General features: G+C 46.1%; 1 protein-coding gene across 1 annotated transcript; it reads left to right on the forward strand.

Moving 5' to 3' along the window:
• The first annotated feature begins 18,660 nt into the window (after positions 1-18,660).
• LOC109787371 (uncharacterized) lies at positions 18,661-22,134 on the forward strand. Its single transcript, XM_073501159.1, has one exon. It carries the CDS (start codon positions 20,499-20,501, stop codon positions 21,744-21,746), a length of 1,248 nt encoding a protein of 415 aa, XP_073357260.1. The 5' UTR covers positions 18,661-20,498; the 3' UTR covers positions 21,747-22,134.
• Positions 22,135-22,940: the final 806 nt, after the last annotated feature.

The following is a 22,940-nucleotide window of genomic DNA, read 5'->3' on the forward strand; positions in this document are numbered from 1 at the left end:
ATGAAGCGGCCCGGACCGACCTTACACAGTACGCTTACGTGAGACAGGTTCCACCGACTGACATGCACTAGTTGCATAAGGTGGCTAGCGGGTGTCTGTCTCTCCCACTTTAGTCGGAACGGATTCGATGAAAAGGGTCCTTATGAAGGGTAAATAGAAATTGGCATATCACGTTGTGGTTTTACGTAGGTAAGAAACGTTCTTGCTAGAAACCTATACAAGCCACGTAAAAACTTGCAACAAAAATTAGAGGACGTCTAACTTGTTTTTGCAGCATGTGCTATGTGATGTGATATGGCCAGAAGATGTGATGAATGATATATGTGATGTATGAGATTGATCATATTCTTGTAATAGGAATCACGACTTGCATGTCGATGAGTATGACAACCGGCAGGAGCCATAGGAGTTGTCTTTATTTTTTGTATGACATGCGTGTCATTGAATAACGCCATGTAAATTACTTTACTTTATTGCTAAGCGCGTTAGCCATAGAAGTAGAAGTAATCGTTGGCGTGACAACTTCATGAAGTGTGGTAAAAGGATAGTAACATTGCCCCTTCTCTCTTTTTCTCTCATTTCATTTTTTTGTTTTTCGTTTTCTCTTTTTTTTCTTTTTTTTGGGCCTTCTCTTTTTTGGCCTTTCTCTTTTTTATTTTTTTTCGTCCGGAGTCTCATCCTGACTTGTGGGAGAATCATAGTGTCCATCATCCTTTCCTCACTGGGGCAATGCTCTAATAATGATGATCATCACACTTTTATTTACTTACAACTCAGTATTACAACCCGATATCTAGAACAAAGATATGACTCTATACGAATGCCTCCGGCGGTGTAACGGGATGTGCAAATATCTAGCATAGCAATGACATCAAAAAACAGACAAGCCATGAAAACATCATGCTAGCTATCTTACGATCATGCAAAGCAATATGACAATAAATGCTCAACTCATGTATATGATGATGATGGAAGTTGCATGGCAATATATCTTGGAATGGCTATGGAAATGCCATGATAGGTAGGTATGATGGCTGTTTTGAGGAAGATATAATGAGGTTTATGTGTGATAGAGCGTATCGTATCACGGGGTTTGGATGCACCGTCGAAGTTTGCACCAACTCTCGAGGTGAGAAAGGGCAATGCACAGTACCGAAGAGGCTAGCAATGATGGAAGGGTGAGAGTGCGTATAATCCATGGACTCACATTAGTCATAAAGAACTCATATACTTATTGCAAAAGTTTATTAGCCCTCGAAGCAAAGTACTACTATGCATGCCCCTAGGGGGATAGATTGGTAGGAAAAGACCATCGCTCGTCCCCGACCACCACTCATAAGGAAGACAATCACTAAATACATCATGCTCCGACTTCGTTACATAACGGTTCACCATACGTGCATGCTACGGGAATCACAAACCTCAACGCAAGTATTTCTACTAATCCACAACTACCCACTAGCACGACTCTAATATCACCATCTTTATATCGCAAAACTATTGCAAGGAATCAAACATATCATATTCAATGATCTACAAGTTTTACGTAGGATTTTATGACTAACCATGTGAATGACCAGTTCCTGTCATCTCTCTAAATAGATATAAGTGAAGCAAGAGAGTTTAATTATTTCTACAAAAGATATGCCCACTCTCTAACAAATATAAGTGAAGCAAAAGAGCATTCTACAAATAGCGGTTTTCTATGTGAAGAGAAACGGGTAATCCAAACTTCAAATGATATAAGTGAAGCACATGAAGCATTCTATAAAGCCATACTCAAAAGATATAAGTGAAGTGCAATGAGCATTCTATAACTCAACCATGGACTATCTCATACCAGCATGGTGCATAAAAGAAAAGTAAAAACTAAATGCAAAAGACGCTCCAAGATCTACACATATCACATGAATGAAATGAATCCGAAAACATACCGATACTTGTTGAAGAAAGAGGGGATGCCTTCCGGGGCATCCCCAAGCTTAGATGCTTGAGTCTCCTTGAATATTTAATTGGGGTTCCTTGGGCATCCCCAATCTTGAGCTCTTGCCTCTCTTCCTTCTTCTCACATCGAGACCTTCTCGATCATCGAACACTTCATCCACACAAAACTTCAACAGAAAACTCGGTAAGATCCGTTAGTATCATAAAGCAAATCACTACTCTAAGTATTGTTGCAAACCAATTAATATTTTGTTTTTGCATTGTATCTACTTTAATATAACTTTTTCATGGCTTAATCCACTGATAGAAATTGATAGTTTCATCAAAACAAGCAAACTATGCATCAAAAACAGAATCTGTCTAAAACAGAACAGTCTGTAACAATCTGAACATTAACCATACTTATGGTACTTTAAAACTTCTGCCAAAATTATAAAAAATAAAAAAATTGTATATAAAGACAGTGCAAAAAGAATCAGAACCATTTGATGTTCCAATAAAAAATTAAAAATCGCACACTACAGCCAAAGTTTCTGTCCTGCACTGTACAAACCAACAAGCATTGTAAACATTCTAAAGGCAAATCTTGGCACATTATTTTTATAATACAATGGAATTTTACAAGGGGACAATTATTTTTATTGAAAAGTTTCTGTAATTAAGATTCACAAAGTTTCCATGGGCATGAACAAAGTTCAAGGACGTCCCCCACTTTCACAATGCTCGTCTATCTCACTTTCGCTTTTCTTTTTGAAAAAAGTTTTAGGTTCCCCTCTTTATTTTTTTTGTTTTTAAACTATATGAAAGCACTCAACAGAAATAAATGACTCCCTAAAACTTCCGGGTTGTCTCCCTGGCAGCGCTTTCTTTAAAGCCATTAAGCTAGGCATATAGTGCTCAAGTAGTGAATCCACCCGGATCCCAAGGTATATCAAAGCCAATTTGAATCAACTATGATTTGCAATTTAGTAGTGAGCACAAAGCAACATATATCATGTAATGACGAAGTCTAACTCTCTTCCTATGCATCGGCATGTCATAAAAGAACAATTCATGCACACCTAGTAAAGGCCAATGCATAGTATAAACAGTTTCTTGCAATTTTATCGTGTTGGAAACATAGAGAGGTGGAGATGTAGTTCCTCTCTCATAATAATTGCAAGTAGGAGAAGCAAGAACATGCATATTATATCTATCGAAATCATCATGTGCAATGGTAAAAGGCAACCCATCAATATAATCCCTAATAAAGGCAAACTTCTTCGATATAGTGTAGTCGGGAGAATTCAAAAAGATAATAGGACTATCATGTGTGGGTGCAATAGCAACAATTTCATGTTTAACATAAGGAACTATAGCAAGTTCATCTCCATAAGCATCATTCATATTGGCATCTTGGCCACAAGCATAACAAGCATCAAGTTCATCAAAAAGGGATATTTCAAGAGAATCAACAGGATCATAACAATCATCATAGCAATAATCCTTCGGTAAACACGAAGGGAAATTAAACAATGTATGAGTTTAAGAGTTACTCTCATTAGAAGGTGGGCACGAGTAGCTAATCCGCTCTTCCTCCTTTTGTTCTTTGCTCTCCTCATCATCTTTTTCATCCAATGAGCTCATAGTTTCATCAATTTCTTCTTCCATAGACTCCTGCAAAATATTAGTCTCTTCTTGGACAGCGGAGGAGTCCTCAATATACGGTTTAACATAGGCATTAGAAGCATAATTATCATAAAAATATTCAAGTATGGCAAAATTTTCAGATTTGTAAAGAGTAGCATCACACGTTTCAATCAAAGAAGCAATTTCATAAGCACCCTTAAAAGCAACAAATTCTTCAATTTGTTGAACATCATAGTAATTATAAACACCCTTAGCATACAAAGATACGATTCCATTATCAATAAACTCACATTGGTAGGGAAGGTGTTTCTTATGGTTTTCAGAACAACAAGTAACATCATATATTTCACATAAATTCCAAGCATATCATTGCAAACGATGAATTTGATCCAGTAAATGTTTCCCTTTTTCAGATATACGGTGTCGCACATAACAAGCATGCTCATCTAAAGATTTGCCCTCAACTAAGCTAGTTGGGGTTTCAGCACGAGCACATAGGGATCGAAGATGATCCAAGTAATAAGCTTCAGGAGTGTGATAGATTTTGAGTGGTTCTTCAATCATTGGTTCAGTAGGTATAACTAATTTTTTTGGTATTTTGTGTTTCCTACCCATAACTAAAGATAGAAAACAACTAAGAACAACAAATAAAAATTACTTAGTGATAAAGCAAACAAGCACACACGAGAATATTCACCCCACGCTATTGCTCCCCGGCAACGGCGCCAGAAAAAGGTCTTGATAACCCACAAGTATAGGGGATCAATTGTAGCCTCTTTCGATAAGTGAGAGTGTCGAACCCAACGAGGAGCTAAAGGTAGAACAAATATTCCCTCAAGTTCTATCGACCACCGATACAACTCTACGCACGCTTGACGTTCGCTTTACCTAAAACAAGTATGAAACTAGAAGTACTTTGTAGGTGTTGTTGGATAGGTTTGCAAGATAATAAAAAGAGCGTAAATAAAAAGTAGGGGCTGTTTAGATAAAGACACAATAAAGTGTAACACCCCGGATGTAACTTTCCATATTTGTAACTCCAACTTTGCCATTTTCGGCCATGTGTTATGATATTTCCCTTCGTGGTCGGGTTTTGTTTTTCGTTTTGCATTTTGTTCATGTCATGCATCTCATATCATGTCATCATGTGCATCTCATTTGCATACGTGTTCGTCTCTTGCATCCGAGCATTTTCCCCGTTGTTCGTTTTGCAATCCGGCACTCCCACCTCCTCCGGTGCACCCTTCTTGTTTCTCTTCGTGAGCAGGTGTTGAACGTTCTCGGAATGGGCCAAGGCTTGTCAAGTGGCCTTGGTATACCACCGGTAGACCACCTGTCAAGTTTCTTCCATTTGGAGGTCGTTTGGTACTCCAACGGTTAACCGGGCAACCGCAAAGTCCTTTTGTGTGTTGCAGCAAAACCCCTCTCTAAATAGCCCAAAACCCCTCTAAGTCACTTCCATGCTCTAGGTCGTTCGATCACGATCGTGTGGGCGAAAACCGCACTCCGTTTGGAGTCTCCTAGCTCCCTCTACCTACAAATATGTGTCTCTCCCGAATCCTCCCGCAGTCCAAAACCCTAACCCTCTCCCTCCGCGCGCCGGACACGTCCGCCCGGCGCCGGACGTTTCTCCACCGCCGCCCCGCAGCCAGTCAGAGCGTGCCACGTGGCGCCCCACCGCCGCGCGCGCTGCCGTCCCGCTGGGCCCATGGCTGGCCCCCGAGCCCGCACGCCTCCGCGCCCGTGCGCCTCCCCCGCCGCCGTCTCGCCGCCGCCACCGCGCGACCTCACCGCCGCGCGTCCCCGCGGCGCCCCGCTCCTCCTCGCCGCCCAGCGCCGCCTCCTCCTCCCGTCGCCGGTCGCCGCCTCCCCACCGGCCCTCCTCTCCGTCCCGTCGCCGGCGTCCCCGTCCTCCACTCCGGCGACCCGATCCAGATCCGCCGCCAGTGGTTGACCTCTCTCCCTCCTCAAATCCTCTAAGTCCTGAAATTTTGACAGTACATGCCCATGTTCATCGCATCATAACTCTTTGCATATAGCTCCGTTTCGCGCATGTAATATATTGAAATGTTCGTCTCGTGATTCTTTTCATTTTATTCCATTGAACCATATTCATTTGAGTCCATCTTGACGCCCAAATCTCTGGTGCAAGAGTGCTAGTTGCTGTTAACTGCTGTTACTTATCAGAACTTGAGGATTTGTTATTTTTGTTGCATTTAATCTGTGCATCTTATGGGCATGAGCTCTACATGTGTTTTGTTGTATGCCATGCCATCTTTACAGTGGTGTATGCCATGTATTTTTGTGATCTCCTCGATGACTAGCACAAGCATGCAAACTAGGCTTCGTGATGTTTCTGATTTCAGGGACTTAGTGATTTTTCCAAGTCTGTGACTGTTGTTATTTTGTTGCTATGTATCCATGTGGCTACAGAGAGATCCATGCTTATTTTGGAGATGTCAAGTAAGGCTGTTTTGTAGATATTGTTGTAATTGATCCATCCATGCCCTTGTTTGCAATTATGGAGTGCCATAGCATGACTCAATCTTAATCTACTTTTGCTATAAAATATTTCTGGCAGATTATTTACGTGTTATTCAATTTTGCCAAGCTTTTTGTAGTTGTTTCATCCATGCTATGTATTTGCTCTTGTCATGGATAGCTTCATAAACATGCCATCTTGCTGTAGGTATGCTTTTTTTATCATGCATTGCTTTGTGGTGAGTGCATCAAGCTCACCAAGATGCCTTCATATTATTGTTTCTGCCATGCTCTGTTTTCTGCTAAGTCTGAAAACTGTTAACGAAACTTGCTATGTTTACATGGTTTTCATCATATCTTCTGCTCCTTTTTGGCTTATGGTCAGTAAGGGACTTTTGTCATATGCATTTAGTAGATTCATTCCATGCCTTGTTTTGCCATTTTAAGTTCCTGTAGCATGTTGATTTCATACTCTGAACATTGCTACCTGATGCTGTTTCAGGCATGTCCAGTAATTTCGCCAAGTCTGTGAACCTGTTATCTTTTGCACTTTTGCCATGCTTGTTTGAAAATGCTGTGGTGTGATCTAGCCGTAGCTCATTGTTCATCTTTTGTCGAGCATCTCCTGTAGATTACTATCATATGCTTTGTTTCTATGTTGGAGTGCTGTAGCATAGTTTCTTGATGTATTCTAAGTGCTATCATGCTGTTAATCGCAGATTCGTGTCATTCTTGTTTTACTTGCCATTTGCAAACCGTGCATCCGTTTCCGGTGATCTTTATATCAATTTCAACCGAAATCATCTCATCTTTCCAGTGGCATACTTGGTTTGCCAAGTTACTGCCTTGTTCATCATTTTCCTTCCGGAGCACGCATATGCATCGCATATCATATCTTGCATATCATTCATGTATTGCATCATGTTGCTTGTGCATTTCCCGTGATTGATTGTGGTTCCATTGCTTGTGTTCTTGTCTTGGGTAGAGCCGGGAGACGAGTTCGTGAACGAGGAACCTGTTGAGTACGCTTACGAGGATCAAGCTTTCGACAACTTTGAGAACCTTGCAGGCAAGATGACCATACCCTCGAAATCACCTCTATCTTTGCTTTGCTAGTTGTTCGTTCTTTTGCCATGCTGCGCTACCTACCACTTGTTATATCATGCCTCCCATATTGCCATGACAGCCTCTAACCATCTTTTCCTAGCAAACCGTTGTTTGGCTAAGTTACCGCTTTTGCTCAGCCCTTCTTATAGCGTTGCTAGTTGCAGGTGAAGATGAAGTTTGTCCCATGTTGGAACATGAAGATGTTGGGATATCACATTATCTCTTATTTAATTAATGCATCTATATATTTCGTAAAGGGTGTGTGACGCCTGGATAATTAACCTACAGTAACCCTCTGCTAATGATGCCACGTCACCTCGATTACTGTTTCTAATCTCGTGTTAGTTCGAAACCGATTATAATTCAAAATTCAAATTCAAGCAAACAATAAAAGTTTCAAATATTAAAACTAAAATGTTCAATAAATAGTAGATAAATCAGAAGTTATGATAAAATTGTGAACAACATTATTGAAATTTTATAAGTGACTTAAACAACCTCAAACAGTAGCGAAAACTATTATTTAAATACTTTTAAATATTAAATAATTACGAAACTAATTTAGATTGGTTAGCAAGTTAGTGTGGCAATGGCATATTTGGTAACATCAAATTAGGTGCCATTTTGTTATTTTGCTAAAACAAAAATAAAAGAGAACTAAAAGAAACAGAAAATAAAACAGAAATAAAAAGAAAACCCCCCAGGCTAGTTGGGCCTCGGCCCTGCCAGTGGCCTGCTAGGCCGGCCCACTCCCTCCCCTGGCCTATAACCCCCTGGGGGCACCGAACCCTAGCCCGATCCCCATTCCCCACTCGCCCCCACTCCCTCTCCCTCGTCCCACTCCTCCTCGTGCCTTCCTCCCCCGATCCAGAACGGATCGGGGCATTGGGGCCCGATCCCGAGCGCGCCTCGCCGTCGCCACCCCGGTGCCACGCCCCATGCTCGCCGTCGCCCACTCCCCCCCTCGATCTGGATCGAGATCGAGGGCTCGACCCCTGACCCGCCCGACGCCGCCCCGCTGTCGTCACCGTCACCTCGTCACCGGGGCTACCTCGACGGACGCCATCGCCGGCCTGCTTCCTCTCCGTCGCGGCGTCGTCCCCGACTTCCTCCTCATCCCCCCGTTGCCCCGATCCCTACTCCCCGCCGTGAGCTTCCTCCCTACCCCCCTTTCTGTCGCCGGCGCCGTTCCCCCCCCTGCCGCGCCCAGCGCGTGCTTGTACGCGCGCCCGCGGCCCGCGCTCACCTCGCCTGTCGCGCTCCTGCCGCGCCCACCGTTGCTCCCGCTCCGTCCCGCTCCTGGCCGCGTGTAGCCCGCGCGCTGGCCGCGCCCAGCGCCTCCCCTGCTGAGGCCTCTCTGCCGCGCCCCGGCGCCGCCCCGCCGTGGCCTCACCGCTGTCGCCTCCGGCGGCCGGCCTCGCCGTGCCCTGCTGTCGCCGGCGCCCCCCTGGTGGTCGGACTCGGGCACGGGCACCACACCCGCACGCCCGCACCCTGCGCCCGCAAACCCACTAGGCCCCCCGGGGCCACAGACATGTGGGGCCCGACCCCAGAACGTTTAATAAAAAAGAATTAAAAAAATAAAAATAATAAATTAATTAATAAAAATTAATAAATAAATAAATAAATAAAATAAAAATAAAAATAAAAATAATTAATTAATTAGTTAATTAACCCTGTTTAGATTAATCTAATTAATTAGTTAATTTAATTAATAGTTAATTAATTAGTTAACCCTAATTACCCTGATCAGTCTATGACATGTGGGACCCACGTGTCAGATGACTGCTGACGTCAGCATGATGTCATGCTGATGTCATCACAACACTGTTTCGGATAATGTATATATTAAATAATTAAATAAATTCCAGAAATTAATTTAAATCTTTTAAAATTCATATAAAATAAACCGTAGCTCGGATGAAAATACTTTGTACATGAAAGTTGCTCAGAACGACGAGATGAATCCAGATACGCAGCCCGTTCGTCCGCCACACGTCCCTAGCATAGTGAACCTATAACATTTCACCTCCGGTTCATCTGTCCGAAAGCACGAAACGTCGGGAATACTTTCCCGGATGTTCCCCCCCTTCGCCGGTACCACCTACTGCCGCGTTAGGGCACACCTAGCACCGCTCATTGTCATGCCACGCATCGTCATGCTTATGTTTGCATTGTATTTACTGTTTCTTCCCCCTCTTCTCTCCGGTAGACCCCGAGACCGATGCTGCCCCTGTGGTCGACTACGTCACCGACGACCCCTCCTTGTCTGAGCAACCAGGCAAGCCCCCCCTTGATCACCAGATATCGCCTATTCTTCTCTATACTGCTTGCATTAGAGTAGTGTAGCATGTTACTGCTTTCCGTTAATCCTATCCTGATGCATAGCCCATCATTGTTGCTACAGTTGTTACCCTTACCTGCTATCCTACTGCTTAGTATAGGATGCTAGTGTTCCATCAGTGGCCCTACACTCTTGTCCGTCTGTCATGCTATACTACTGGGCCGTGATCACTTTGGGAGGTGATCACGGGTATATACTATATATATTATATACATGACACATGTGGTGACTAAAGTCGGGTCGGCTCGAGGAGTACCCGCAAGTGATTCTGATGAGGGGGCTGAAAGGACAGGTGGCTCCATCCCGGTAGAGGTGGGCCTGGGTTCCTGACGGCCCCCGACTGTTACTTTGTGGCGGAGCGACAGGGCAGGTTGAGACCACCTAGGAGAGAGGTGGGCCTGGCCCTGGTCGGCGTTCGCGGATACTTAACACGCTTAACAAGATCTTGGTATTTGATCTAAGTCTGGCCATTTGGTCTATACGCACTAACCATCTACGCGGGAGTAGTTATGGGTATCCTGGCGTCGTGGTATCAGCCGAAGCTCTTCTTGACGTCAGCGACTGAGTGGCGTGCGCCACATTGGACCGTAAGCTCGCGCTTGTATTAAGGGGGCTAGGTCTGCTTCCGGCCGCGTACGCAACGTGCAGGTGTGCATAGGGCGATGGGCCCAGACCCCTGCGCGCATAGGGTTTAGACCGGCGTGCTGACCTCTCTGTTGAGCCTAGGTGGGGCTGCGACGTGTTGATCTTACGAGGCCGGGCATGACCCAGAAAAGTGTGTCCGGCCAAATGGGATCGAGCGTGTTGGGTTATGTGGTGCACCCCTGCAGGGAAGTTTATCTATTCGAATAGCCGTGTCCCTCGGTAAAAGGACGACCCGGAGTTGTACCTTGACCTTATGACAACTAGAACTGGATACTTAATAAAACACACCCTTCCAAGTGCCAGATATAACCCGGTGATCGCTCTCTAACAGGGCGACGAGGAGGGGATCACCGGGTAGGATTATGCTATGCGATGCTACTTGGAGGACTTCAATCTACTCTCTTCTACATGCTGCAAGATGGAGGCTGCCAGAAGCGTAGTCTTCGACAGGATTAGCTATCCCCCTCTTATTCTGGCATTCTGCAGTTCAGTCCACTGATATGGTCCTTTACACATATACCCATGCATTTGTAGTGTAGCTCCTTGCTTGTGAGTACTTTGGATGAGTACTCACGGCTGCTTTTCTCCCTCTTTTCCCTTTTCTATACCAGATTGTCGCAACCAGATGCTGGAGTCCAGGAGCTAGAGATCCCGAGGATGATTCTACATGGAGTTCGGCTTCGAGGAGTAGTTAGGAGGTCCCAGGCAGGAGGCCTTGCCTTTTCGATCGTTGCTACTTTTGTGCTAGCCTTCTTAAGGCAAACTTGTTTAACTTATGTCTGTACTCAGATATTGTTGCTTCTGCTGACTCGTCTATGATCGAGCACTTGTATTCGAGCCCTCGAGGCCCCTGGCTTGTATTATGATGCTTGTATGACTTATTTATGTTTTAGAGTTGTGTTGTGATATCTTCCCGTGAATCCCTGATCTTGATCGTACACATTTGCGTGCATGATTAGTGTACGGTCAAATCGGGGGCGTCACAGGGTGGAAGGCTCGGCCTTATGCCTGGTGTTTTGTTCCACTCTTGCCGCCCTAGTTTCCGTCATACCGGTATTATGTTCCTTGAGTTTGCGTTCCTTACGCGGTTGGGTGATTTATGGGACCCCCTTGACAGTTCGCCTTGAATAAAACTCCTCCAGCAAGGCCCAACCTTGATTTTACCATTTGCCTCCTAAGCCTTTTCCCCCGGGTTTTCGCGAGCCCGAGGGTCATCTTTATTTTAACCCCCGGGTCAGTGTTCCTCTGAGTGCTGGTCCAAACTAGAGCACCGTGCGGGACCGTCCCTTGGCAACTTGGGTTATGTTGGTACCTCTACGCTTCGCTTATCCGGTGTGCCCTGAGAACGAGATATGTGCAGCTCCTATCGGGATTTGTCGGCACAGCGGGTGGTCTTGCTGGTTTTGTTTTACCATTGTCGAAATGTCTTGTAAACCGGGATTCCGGGACTGATCGGGTCTTTCCGGGAGAAGGTTTATCCTTCGTTGACCGTGAGAGCTTATAATGGGCTAAGTTGGGACACCCCTGCAGGGTATTATCTTTCGAAAGTCGTGCCCGCGGTTATGAGGCAGATGGGAATTTGTTAATGTCCGGTTGTAGAGAACTTGTCACTTGACCCAATTAAATACATCAACTGTGTGTGTAGCCGTGATGGTCTCTTCTCGGCGGAGTCCAGGAAGTGAACACGGTTTGAGTTATGCATGAACGTAAGTAGTTTCAGGATCACTTCTTGATCATTTCTAGCTTCTCGACCGTTCCGTTGCTTCTCTTCTCGCTCTCATTTGCGTATGTTAGCCACCATATATGCTTAGTGCCTGCTGCAGCTCCACCTCATTACACCATACTGTCCTATAAGCTTAAATAGTCTTGATCTCGCGGGTGTGAGATTGTTGAGTCCTCGTGACTCACAGATTCTACCAAAACAGTTGCAGGTGTCGACGATGCCAGTGCAGATGATGCAATCGACCTCAAGTGGGAGTTCGATGAGGAACGTGGTCGTTACTATGTTTCTTTTCCTGATGATCAGTAGTGGAGCCCAGTTGGGACGATCGGGGATCTAGCATTTGGGGTTATCTTATTTTCATATGGATTTTGACCATAGTCGGTCTATGTGTGTATTTTGGATGATGTATGGATTATATTTATGTATTGTGTGAAGTGGCGATTGTAAGCCAACTCTCGTTATCCCATTCTTGTTCATTACATGGGATTGTGTGAAGATGACCCTTCTTGCGACAAAACCACAATGTGGTTATGCCTCTAAGTCGTGCCTCGACACATGGGAGATATAGCCGCATCGTGGGCGTTACATAAAGTAAATATAGCGAGTGTGGAAAAGTGGTGGTAGGAGTTGCGAAATTGTCCCTAAGCAATTGACTACTTTACTAGACCGATAGCAAGTTTTATGTGGGAGAGGCCACTGCTAGCATGTCATCCCTGACTTGGAATTCTATGCACTTATGATTGGAACTATTAGCAAGCATCCGCAACTACCAACGTTCATTAAGGTAAAACCCAACCATAGCATTAAGATATATTGGTCCCCCTTCAATCCCGTATGCATCAATTTCTATGCTAGGTTGAAGCTTCTGTCACTCTTGCCCTCCAATACATAGTCCTATCAACATACAACTAACCCTATGGTGTGATCCACGTGTGTGCTCATATGATGGGCACCAAAGGACAGCAACATAACCAGAAGCAAATTAAATCAATCATAGCAATTCATCAATCACCGAAAGGACAACGAAAATCTACTCAGACATCATAGGATGGCAACACATCATTGGATAATAATATGAAGCATAAAGCACCATGTTCAAGTAGAGGGTACAGCGGGTTGCGGGAGAGTGGACCATTGTAGATAGAGGGGGGAACGTGATGGAGATGTTGGTGAAGATGGCGGAGGTGTTGGTGAAGATCGCGGTGATGATGATGGTGGCCACGGCAGCGTTCCGGCGCCACCGGAAGAGAAGGGGATAGGGGGCCCCTTCTTCTTCTTCTTCCTTGACCTCCTCCCTAGATGGGAGAAGGGTTTCCCCTCTGGTCCTTGGCCTCCATGGCATGGGAAGGGCGAGAGCCCCTCCAAGATTGGATCTATCTCTCTGTCTCTCTCTGTTTCTGCGTTCTCGTCTTCTGCCCTTTCACCGTTTCATATATGTATGGAGATCCGTAACTCCGATTGGATTGAAACCTTCGCCCAGATTTTTCTCCGAAAATTAGCTTTCTTGCGGCCAAAGAAGAGCAGTAACCGCCTTACAGGTGGCCCACGAGGGTCAGGGGCGCGCCCAGGGGGGCAGGCGCGCCCCCTGCCTCGTGGCCACCTCGGGCACCGTTTCGCGTTGATTCTTCTTCCCATATTCTCCAAATATTCCAAAAATATTCTCCGTCCGTTTTTATCCCGTTTGGACTCCGTTTGATATGGGTTTTCTGCGAAACATAAAACATGCAACAAACAGGAACTGGCACTGGGCACTAGATCAATATGTTAGTCCCAAAAATAATATAAAAAGTTGCCAAAAGTATATGAAAGTTGTATAATATTGGCATGGAAAAAATTATAGATACGACGGAGACGTATCAACGTGTCTCGGTCATGTCTACATAGTTCTCGAAACCGTAGGGTCCGCACGCTTAAAGTTCTGTGACGATCGGTATTATGACTTTATATGTTTTGATGTACCGAAGGTAGTTCGGAGTCCCGGATATGATCACGGACATGACGAGGAGTCTCGAAATGGTCGAGACGTAAAGATCGATATATTGGATGACTATGTCCGGACACCGGAAGTGTTTCGGGAGGTTTCAGGCATATACCGGAGTACCGGGGGGTTACCGGAACCCCCCGGGGAGTATATTGGGCCTAATGGGCCTTAGTGGAGAAGAGGAGGGGCGGCCAGGGCAGGCTGAGCGCCCCCTCCCCTCTAGTAGGAATTGGACAAGGAGGGGGGGGGGGGGCGGCGCCCCCCTTTCCTTCCCCTCTCTCCTCCTTCCCCCTTCTCCTACTCCTACTAGGAAAAGAGGAGTCCTACTCCCGGTGGGAGTAGGACTCCCCCCTTGGCGCGCTCTCCTCCTTGGCCGGCCGCCTCCCCCCTAGCTCCTTTATATACGGGGGCAGGGGGGCACCCTAGAAGACACAAGTTGATCATTGATCTCTCCCAGCCGTGTGCGGTGCCTCCCTCCACCATAATCCACCTCGGTCATATCGTAGCGGTGCTTAGGCGAAGCCCTGCGACGGTAGATTCATCAACATCGTCACCACGCCGTCGTGCTGACGAAACTCTCCCTCGAGCTCTACTGGATCGTGAGTTCGCGGGACGTCACCGAGCTGAACGTGTGCTGAACGCGGAGGTGTTGTACGTTCGGTAGTGAGGATCGGTCGATCGTGAAGACGTACTACTACATCAACCGCGTTGTCATAACGCTTCCGCTTAACGGTCTACGAGGGTACGTGGACGACACTCTCCCCTCTCGTTGCTATGCATCACCATGATCTTGCATGTGTGTAGGAATTTTTTTGAAATTACTACGTTCCCCAACACCTCATGGGCCTTGGTGGAGAGAGGAAGGGGCGGCCAGGGCAGGCAGCGCGCCCCTCCCCCTCTAGTCCGAATTGGACAAGGAAGGGGGGCGGCGCCCCCCTTTTTCCTTCCCCTTCTCTCCTCCTTCCTTCCCTCCTACTCCTACTCTTGGAAGGGGTGGAATCCTACTCCTAGTGGGAGTAGGACTCCCCTTGGGGCGCGCTTAGGAGGCCGGCCTCCTCCCCCTTCTCCACTCCTTTATATACGGGGGAGGGGGCACCCCATAGACACACAAGTTGATCATTGATCTCTTAGCCGTGTGCGGTGCCCCCTTCCACCATAATCCACCTCGGTCATATCGTAGCGGTGCTTAGGCGAAGCCCTGCGTCGGTAGCTTCATCATCACCGTCATCACACCGTCGTGCTGACGGAACTCTCCCTCGAAGCTCTACTGGATCGTGAGTTCGTGGGACGTCGCCGAGCTGAACGTGTGCAGATCGCGGAGGTGCCGTATGTTCGGTACTAGGATCGGTCAATCGTGAAGACGTACAACTACATCAACCGCGTTGTCATAACGCTTCCGCTTACGGTCTACGAGGGTACGTGGACGACACTCTCCCCTCTTGTTGCTATGCATCACCATGATCTTGCGTGTGCGTAGAATTTTTTTTGAAATTATTACGTACCCCAACAGTGGCATCACCCACAAACAGTTAACAAAATGCATAGCCACCTATTCCATCATGGCTTGCTACTAGAAAATCTTATGCTCGGAGGTACAAGACCTAATAGAGATGGTGTCAATTGAAAAGGAGTTCGTTGGTATGCAAGAGAATTTCTTGGCAGTTCCGAAGCAAACTTGGAAAACATCAAAAACATTCATTCCACATACAACTAGTAGTATCGAGTAGAAATAAAATACTTGAAAGTACCAGAAAAGCTAAACCCCAAAAATTTGAGTAAAAAAACTTGAGGGTTTGGTTTAAGATTTTGAGATATAGTTCATTCCTAATTAACTTGCATATGATGTTTTTGATAATATGATTGTTCTACAATCTGAATTAGGGATTCACCATAAGAATATAACAATACAAACTATGAGCTTGAAGAACGAGACGTGGCTCGATGGTTGGGGTTGGCAGTGGCCACCCAGCCCGCCCAAGATCGATCCATGGGATCGACGTGGGTGTCTCACTTGGGGGATTTCCCTTTGCAGGTACATCACACGTCTACGAGCCATTCACGGAGTTGGATGGCTTTGGAAGTTTCTGAAGACGTGTCGTGTCTATAGATTATAGATCTTGGTAGACACATAGCAAGTGTGTAGTGGTGTGGGTGCGTGCATGTGGTGTTGTGTGTTGTGCGCTGTGCGCCTTGTTATGACCTATATCTATGCTAAAAAAGAGAAAAAAGAACTAACGCTCACACGTGTGGCATCTTGCACATCGCCCACACGCCTCCTTTACCACTCATCTTGCCACATGTGAACACATGACATCAGTAGGAATCTTTTTGGTTTTGGCTTAAAAATATTTTATTTTCTAATTAAAAATCCATTTTCACCATTAAACCCGTCTCGACGAGATCTTCAAAACTAGACCCAATGTTGATATGTTTCGACGAATTTTTTTCCCAAAAGTTGCCATGATGTTTACACTGTAGTTGCCATAGTGCTTAAACTAAAGTTGCCATGTGGCAATTTCAGTTTATAAAGCATGACAATTTTAGTATTTTGATGATGGCAACTCCATTACTTTGACCATGAAAATTATTTTTTGTATGAAACATGGCAATTTTAAGTGCATGTATCATGACAATTTTAGTTTATGGTCCATGGCAAGTCTAGTTTTTTAATTCCCCATTTTATGAATGTCAAAATTTGCTTTTACATGTAGAAGAAAATAGCTGAAACATATCATGACAACTTCAGTATAAACACCATGGCAATTCATGTGCAATAGACATGGCAATTTTTAACCCAAAAAAAACCATCGAAATATATTGATATGAGACCTAGTTTCAAAGATCTCGTCGCGAGGGATTTAATGGTCAAAACGGATCTTCAATCGGCTTTTCATTTAAAAGATAAAACATTTTAAAAACTGAAAATCCAAAAAAAATCCCACATACATGCGATGACGTAGCATATTTTGCGTGTTATAGGGCGTGTGAGCGGGTTTCGCTCTCCTCACACGTATTGGTGTTAGCGTTGTCAAAAAAGATGGTATCTGTACAGATACTAAGCTCCCAAAAAATCATGCGCTCTCAGCGATTTTGGGGCGTATATGATGTTGTTGTCCACGGTCATTTTTTGGGTCAACGCCGTTTCTGGGACGGGCATGTGTCCTTGTGTCCTTTGCCTCGCAGTTTTAAGGCCGGGCCTCAGCCTGTGCACCAACGGGTGGGCCAGCAAGTAATTTGCTCTCCATAATATTTATCACTGCACGATGCCCACCGACATCTTCCTCCCACCCAATCTCTCTCGACGCCTGCTAGGCGCCGGCGCGCCGGCCGAAAGTTTCGACCGGTCGGCCCCCAGCCCTGGGATTAGGCCACCTCCAACCGTTAATTTCCCTGCATCATCTCCTCCCCTTCACATCTGGCTCTGAGTTGACCAGCAACTCCCATCCATGACGGACTCCGCGCTCGCCGCTGCCGGTGCTCGTCCTTGGCTGCCCGTGCTTGTCGCCCCGGCCGCCCGCGCTCACCGGCCATCCGCTCTCGTCCTTTAACAGGTCGCCTCTGATGCAGTGCGGAGACGGCGCCGTCCCAAGCATCATGTAGTCGTCTGTAGCGTCGCCGGCGTAGTCAGGGCAACCTCGGCCGCCAGTTGCAGCATCCTGAGCTGCCCGTGGTAGTTACTCCGATGATGTCGTGTGGCCATCTGATGTTGGTGCTGGTTCCAACAAAAAAGATGCTGGACGTAGCAAATTATGTTGCTGGATGCAGCTCCGTCACACCGACGGTCGACTAGTTCCAGCAAATAAAAATGCCACCCATAGAAAATTTATATACCAGTTGTAGCATTTTTCCATCCTGTTTGTAGCTCTGTCGCGCCGGCGGTCGTAGCCAACGGACGACTGGTTCCAGCAAAAATCAGTGCTGGATGTAGCAAAATAATTCGCTGGTTCCAGCAAAAAGATGGATCCAACAAAAAATCAAAGAGAGGAGCTGGTAGCAAAAATCAAAGCAGTGGCAGCAAAAAACAAAGACAATGGTAGCAAAAAAATTAGAACTGATTTCAGCAGAAAGAGATGGATCCAGCAAAAAAAGTAAAAATTGAAAAGACGGTAGTAGCAAAGAACATCTATGGCAGTAGCAAAAAACATATATGGTGGTAGCAAAAATTAAAGTTGGTTCCATCAAACAACACCCTCAATTACAGATCCTAGGAAAGAGTTACTGGTTCCAGCAAAACAAAAACCCACTCGTAGCAAAAATTGCCGCCGATTGTAACTCCCGCTGAAGCCAGTTCCAGCATCTCGTCCGCCCACTTGGTCTGGAGCTTGCACTACAGTGTATAGCAGCAGCGGGTAGTCGTCGTTGGCAGCATCAGCACCGGTGCGGTCCGCGGGGTTCGAGAAGGAGCAATGACTCGATGAACCGCCGAGGGCAGAAAAAGAGGGAGTGGGTCCTGCGTGTGGCGCTGGGACTGACGACTTGCCATGACGGAGGAGCAGTAGCTACTCGGCAAGTTGCCATGGCTGGCTGGCACAGCTTGTCGCCGATGGGAGAGAGCAAGCACCTACGGATGGAGGGAGAGGGGGAAGTGGAGCTTGTTGACCAGAGAAGATGTGTTCGTTCATGAGGAAGAAATGAGTGGATCTCATTGTCCGTGAAGAGATAAGGTCGTGCTTGAGCGGTGCGGGTCGATCCGTGTATGGCCCACCTGCAGACGAGTGCGTGCGTGCGTGAGCGGTGCGGACCGGACGAAAACTCAGCCGGTCGACCGCGTATAAACGTTTCCCATCTCTCTTTCCCCTCGCACTGCCCCGGTGCCAAGCGTGATAGACTAGGGTTCCTATCTCCGCTGCCGCCCTCCCTCTCGGACACATAGTTCCCTTGCCGTCGGCCACCTCCCATTGTCACCTCCTCCTACCGTTGGATTCCGCCCCTTACAGGTTCCCCTCGGCCCCTCTCATCGATTCTGTAACCGTCGTCAGCCTCGCCCCCCTTTACGTTTGCTTGTCCGCTGTGTCACGCCAGATGCGGAGGTACAATTTTCGTGTGCGAGACCGCCTGGTGAAGCACGATGGAGGCCGGCGCTGGTTGCGGGCAAGCTCACTAGGGCAGGCACATGGGAGGCCGGTTTTGGTAACCGGAGGAGGAAGCGGTTGCGAGGCGGAGGTCGGGAGGAGTTGGGGCAGGGAGCGCACTGGAGGGAGGTAGGGAGGGAGGGAGAGGCTGGCGGCGGCGGCGAGGGAGACCACGTCGATGTGGGGAATTTGGGCGGCACTCATACAGTAAGAGAATTCATGTGCCAGATCACAATTCTGTTAACTTTGAATCATACATGGGTTGGACTGGAGCATTTTAATTTCAGCATTAGGAAACACCATCCGCTACCCTTTAAGAAATTTTTCTTCTTAGTTGTTCGCTACTTATATGACACTACTTATGTGACAGTCGTGTCTTTTTAGCCATGTGCATACTCAGTCTGATTGAGATACTGCTAATCATTAAATTCCCAGTACTTGTGACTCAGCTTATTTACAATCTTCAGTTCGCATAATCTTCAGGACCTTTGCGTCTCTGTAAATATATGTATTGGGTTTCTGCATCAAGTGTTTGATTGTTTGTCTAGATTATTGTTCCGCAGAGTATTATTTTCAAGAAATAGTTGTTCCCAGTTTTACCGATAGTTATTGTTGCCTTCTGGTAAAAATGGACCAAACAGTATCTCAACATGATGTCTCCACATCAATGAGATCCTCCGGGTCTCCCTATGCTTAAAACATCTACCTGTTCAGGATCTTTTGTTTTTTTTTTCGTTCAGGCATGTGGAGGAAATTTTTGCTACAAAGTGTATCCAATTGAGTTCTAGAGTTTTGAGGTGTGCTGTTTTTGTTCACATGACAATTGGGAAGACCTGACGAACCATCAAGATTTTGCTTTGTAACTATATATGTCCAAGTAATTGTGATGAATTCCTAAAAAAAGTAAATGTGATGAATAGAAGGTTGCTTCCATCTTTTCTGTTATATCTTGCAGGTTGTTCTCAGAGTAATGCAGCGTTACAAGAAGTTATGTGGTTGCAGTTCTTTTATGAGAACAATGGCGGTGGACCTTCAAAGTAGTGAAGGTAGAAAACTTTGCATCTTCATATAGTTATTATAGTGATGTAACAGAAAGAATTCCTTTATTTCTCCTGATTGTAACTTATGATTGTATCGCTCCAATAATGTTAATCTTATATATGGAACTAATGTTAAGTTTATTTCTGGTGGTCTCTTTGAGTTAGCTTGCGTTTTATGTTCCGACTATACAAAATGACTAAAAAGTTACATGCCTCAGCGAAAATCGGCGCAGCGAAGCACGCGTTAGCTTCTAGTCACCAATGATGTTTCAACTCAAAAACATGTCTGAGTTGGTCATTTTAATTGTATTGTCTTGTCATTGATCATCAAAATCTGATTCCAAAAAAAAAATCATCAAAATCTGACAGTGAGCACGGCTCGATCGTAATCCCATTTACGTTATAAAGCTCTCAATTTCCCACGCAAAAGAAAATTTTAAAAGTAAAGCTCCCAATTTCTAGAAAAAATTACTACTCCATTCTCCATCCTCCAAACAAGAGCGCCATTCCAACCTCCAGTTTAGTCTAAGCCATGACCTCGCAGCAGTCACCGTCGCCGGCGGAGGCGAAGTCACCGCGACCACCCGCACCCACCACCGTAATCGCCCTCGACGATGATCTCCTCCGCGAGATCTTCCTCCGCCTCCACTCCCTACCGACCCTTGTCCGTGCCGCCCTCAGCTGCCGCACCTTTTTCCACGCCGTCCGGTCGTCCCCCGCCTTCCGCCGCAGCTTCCGGGAGGCCCGCCCACCACCTCTCCTCGGCCTCTTCTTCGACCCCGACGGGCCCTCCATCCCCGCCTTCGCACCCCTCCGCCGCCGCTCCGACCCTGACCTCGCCGCCGTCGTCCGCGGCGCCGATTTCTTCCTCACCCACCTCCCCGACGACGACGACGACGCCGCCGCCTTACCGGAGTGGGTCATATACGACTGCCGCGACGGCTACATCCTCCTCGAACACGGAAGCCTGGAGCAGTACGCCGTCTACAACCCCCTCACACGGGCCCTGGATCTCATCCCCCAGCCGCCCGACGAGATCTTCGACGACCAGAATGGCGACGCCTCCTGTCTTGGGTGCTACATACTCTCCTCCCAAGAGGGCGGCGAACCGCTGCGCCTGGTCTACACCTGTCACGTCGAGTCGCGGGCGCGTGCCGCGGTCTTCTCATCAGAAAGCAGGGAGTGGCAGATCCTCCCGTGGTCGGAGCCTGTGACGCCACTGCCTGAGGACGAACACTGGCTTAAGGTTGGCTCAATGGTGAATGAGCTCGTCTACTGGATACACAAAAATCAAGCCTACATCCTTGTGCTGAACACTGTGACACTGCAATTCTCCCAGATGGATGTGCCGCCAAATTTGGTGGATCAAGATTTAATGTTTAAGGTTGGTGAGACCAAGGATGGAAGGCCTTGCATTGTCTGCCCGATTGATTTTGAACTTCATGCTTGGGTCTGGCGAGCCGGTCAGGATGGAATTGAGACATGGATATTCGACAAGAAGTTTCCCTTGGAGACGATTGTCGAGGTCACTGAGGGCACATTTGAGGAACATTGTGAACTGAAGGTTTTGGCCATCATTGGTGGATTTGTGTACTTCTGTACCATGGATATGTTGCGTGATGCTATTTATCCTTGTTGGTTCCTGTCTCTATGCATGGAGACAGGGGAGCTGGGCACGCTCTTTCGGAGGAGATTTGACGGCCATGCCTACCCCTACATCATGGCATGGCCTCCTTCTTTGATAGACAACAAGGTGAACCCTCAACTCGAAGGTGCTTGACAAAATGTGGACAAGGTACCCTGACATTTCCTTCGTTTGGCCACCAGATGGTATTATCTAGTAATGATATCTCCAGGGTGACAATAAAAAAATGGGCATTTTTATTTGAGACACGGGTAAATTGGAATATATATATTTTGTAGCATTCGCCAAATGCTTGCTTATGTTTTTATTTTTCATTTGATACTTATTTGTATGTATCATGCCAAGGTCCAGCAGTACTAAGTTTGGTAGTACTGCTGGATCTCATCTAGTATAAATGTTAAGTCCCTTCACTTACCACTGTGCCATTCAGCGCAAGTCTATGACTTTATATGACTGGCTGCATTTCTGAACTGGTTCACATATGGCATTCCGTCTCCTTTGAGGCGGAGATTCCACCTTTTAATCGGTATCGTTGTCATTTTGATCCTATATTTATGTTGTGTTGTCCGTTGGACAGAATTTGGACTGTTCATATGTAAATGCTTGTAAGAGGTTCCACTTGGTCTTTTTATTTTCTCCTAATCACTCTGTTGTTGTTTTCCCTTTCATTCACCTTGGTTATTTGAAATGAGATACCTATCCATCTACTTGAAAATAATATTCACTTCCAATTTGGGACTCTTCCCATGAAGTAGTTTACACTTTGAAATCCTGTTGATAAGATTAAAATAAGAAATTCGGTTTTGAAACCCACTAAGAATAGGGCAGAAAATAGGTTAGCTGGAGGCAAAGGATGATATTGACAATTCGTGGTTGACTTGCTCTGGTTAAATCATGCCTTAGCAACATGCTCTTTTACATCTAGGGGTCAGAAAGGGAACAGATTTTTTCAGAGCATAGTTCCTATGGTACGAAGACCAACATATTAGGAAATACTCCCTCCGTCCCTTATTACTTGATGCTCAAACGGATGTATCTACGTCTAGATATATCTGTTTGAGCGTCAAGTAGTAAGGGACGGAGGAAGTATCATTTAGTAGGCTGGCCTATATTTGTAGACCCAAAGAACAAGGTGACTTGGGGGTTTTTGGATCTTCAAATGATGAATAAGGTCTTACTAGCAAAATGGCTCTGTGAACTTAAGACCTAGGATCACCTCTGGCAGAAACTTTTATAAGAGAAATACGGCGCAAAACCATTGCATCACTGGTATTAAACAAATAAATGGAGATTCTCAATTTTGGTCAGGTTTCCCTGACATGAAAGATT

The sequence above is a fragment of the Aegilops tauschii genome, chromosome 6, assembly GCF_002575655.3.
Source record: "Aegilops tauschii subsp. strangulata cultivar AL8/78 chromosome 6, Aet v6.0, whole genome shotgun sequence".
Taxonomy (NCBI): Eukaryota; Viridiplantae; Streptophyta; class Magnoliopsida; order Poales; family Poaceae; genus Aegilops; species Aegilops tauschii.